The 1700-nt window shown below is 64.0% G+C and overlaps 1 protein-coding gene across 1 annotated transcript in view; it reads left to right on the top strand.

Annotated features, from left to right (window-relative positions):
- The window catches only part of LCN9 (lipocalin 9), a 4125-nt gene extending 2774 nt beyond the window's left edge, over positions 1-1351 (top strand). Inside the window, exons 2-5 of the mRNA XM_008563184.1 lie at positions 264-330; positions 709-819; positions 1135-1191; positions 1335-1351. Coding sequence (XP_008561406.1) covers positions 264-330; positions 709-819; positions 1135-1191; positions 1335-1351 — 252 coding nt within the window. The remainder of the gene's footprint in view (positions 1-263; positions 331-708; positions 820-1134; positions 1192-1334) is intronic.
- The last annotated feature ends 349 nt before the right edge of the window (positions 1352-1700 follow it).

The following is a 1700-nucleotide window of genomic DNA, read 5'->3' as shown; positions in this document are numbered from 1 at the left end:
GGGGAGACCCTGTCCCCTCCCAGCCCCTAAGCAGACTCGCTCACACACTCCCATCCGCTGGGGGCACAGATGTGGGGCTGGGGGCAGAGAGCGGGGCCGGATCAGCCCTGTGCCCACTCTCCCCTGCGGCTGGGGCTGGGACAAGGGGACAAGGGGGTGGAAGGGCCGGGGCGCGGTGGAGCAGGGACGCTTTCTGCCGTCAGACCCCTTGGGGGCTGGGGCTCTGCTCCGAGCCTCACCCCAGTCTGGCTTCCAGGGTGCAGGGGGAGTGCGTGGCCGTGGCCGTGGTCTGCGAGAAGACGGAGAAGGACGGGGAATACTCCGTTGCCTGTAAGTGGGAGCCAGATTCTTCCCTGTCTGACAGCCAGGAATTCCCTCCTGCCAGGGCTGTGGCCACTTTCTGGTGAGCACTGATTTAGGGGACTTTATGAGCCCCCTGGCAGCTTGACCCCAAAGCCAGAGGACTCTGCCCGGCACCAGTGCTGCAGGATCTCCCGGACCACCCCCTCCTGGGAGGCCCCTGGCCCAGGCTGCCGAGGAGGCAGGTGCTGTGCTGGGGCTCCGGGGAGGCGAGCCACGGAGGGGCCATCGGGGGCTGCAGGTGAGATGGGCAGGGGACCACAGTGCCGCTGCTGCCCACGCCTGTCACAGAACCCGGGGGATGGCGGGGCTGGGGGTCAGGGCAATGCTGAGCGCGTCTCCACACAGATCGGGGGGAGAACAAGGTGCTGGTGTCGGAGACCGACTATGACCTGTACGTCACCTTCTACCTCCAGAACATCAGGAACGGCACTGAGACCCACGTGCTGGCACTCTATGGTGCGCCCCCCTCTGCTGGGACCCGTCCTCCTCCCATGTTGGGCCTAACCCTGGGGGGGTCTTGCCGTGGCCCCGAGGTTTGGGGAGGTGGTTCCCACCTGCTGGTTGTACCCCCAGATGCATTATTGGGGTGGGGTAGCTTCAGCATTCCACCCCCAGCCCTACCTGGCACAAACCCCCTCTCTCTGGCCAGGGCACGCCCCTCCCAGCCTCGTTACTGCCTGAGTCCCCCGCAGGCCTCCACACACATGGTCCCAAATCTGTCCCCAGGACGGATCCCACAGCTGAGCCCCGCCTTCCTGGAAAGATTCGAAAACACCTGCAAAAAATATGGACTTGGTTCACAAAATATCATCAATATGATTGACCAGGGTAGGTCTGACTGCTCTTGGGACGAGAGGAACTGTGAGGAGGGGACGTTCTGGCTCAGCCCCCGCCCCAGCACAGAAGGTCTTGGGGGGATGCGGGTGGAGACCCCAGCGAGACCCCTTCTGAGAGCCCCTCTGTCTTCCCAGATCATTGCTACTCCTAGCGGTGGAGGCGCCGGCCCAGGCCTTCTGTGTGTGAGCTGTGGCTGGGGGCGGGGCCAGGGACGGCACTAGGGGGAGGTGGCTGGGTGGGGACATGGGGGGCCAATGTCAGAGGCCAGGGGTCGCAGCCCAGAATGTGGCACTAGCAGCCACTTCTTGAAGTCCATTCCCCAGGCCGTCTGCGGGGCTTTCCTGCAGAAGTGATGACGCACAGCCCTCAGTGGAAGATGACGTGCAACATACCACTGCAGTCTGTGTTTCAGTGGAGGCTGGTGGGTGGTCGGTTCCAAGCAGAAAATGAAATCTGGCCCTGCAGGAGCCTCTTGGGGCTGCTGCCGCAAATGCCCACGA

The sequence above is a fragment of the Galeopterus variegatus genome, unplaced genomic scaffold (assembly GCF_000696425.1).
Source record: "Galeopterus variegatus unplaced genomic scaffold, G_variegatus-3.0.2 Scaffold12790, whole genome shotgun sequence".
Taxonomy (NCBI): domain Eukaryota; kingdom Metazoa; phylum Chordata; class Mammalia; order Dermoptera; family Cynocephalidae; genus Galeopterus; species Galeopterus variegatus.
Note: the sequence above shows the minus strand (reverse complement) of the source record. Positions and strands in the feature narration are given on the sequence as shown.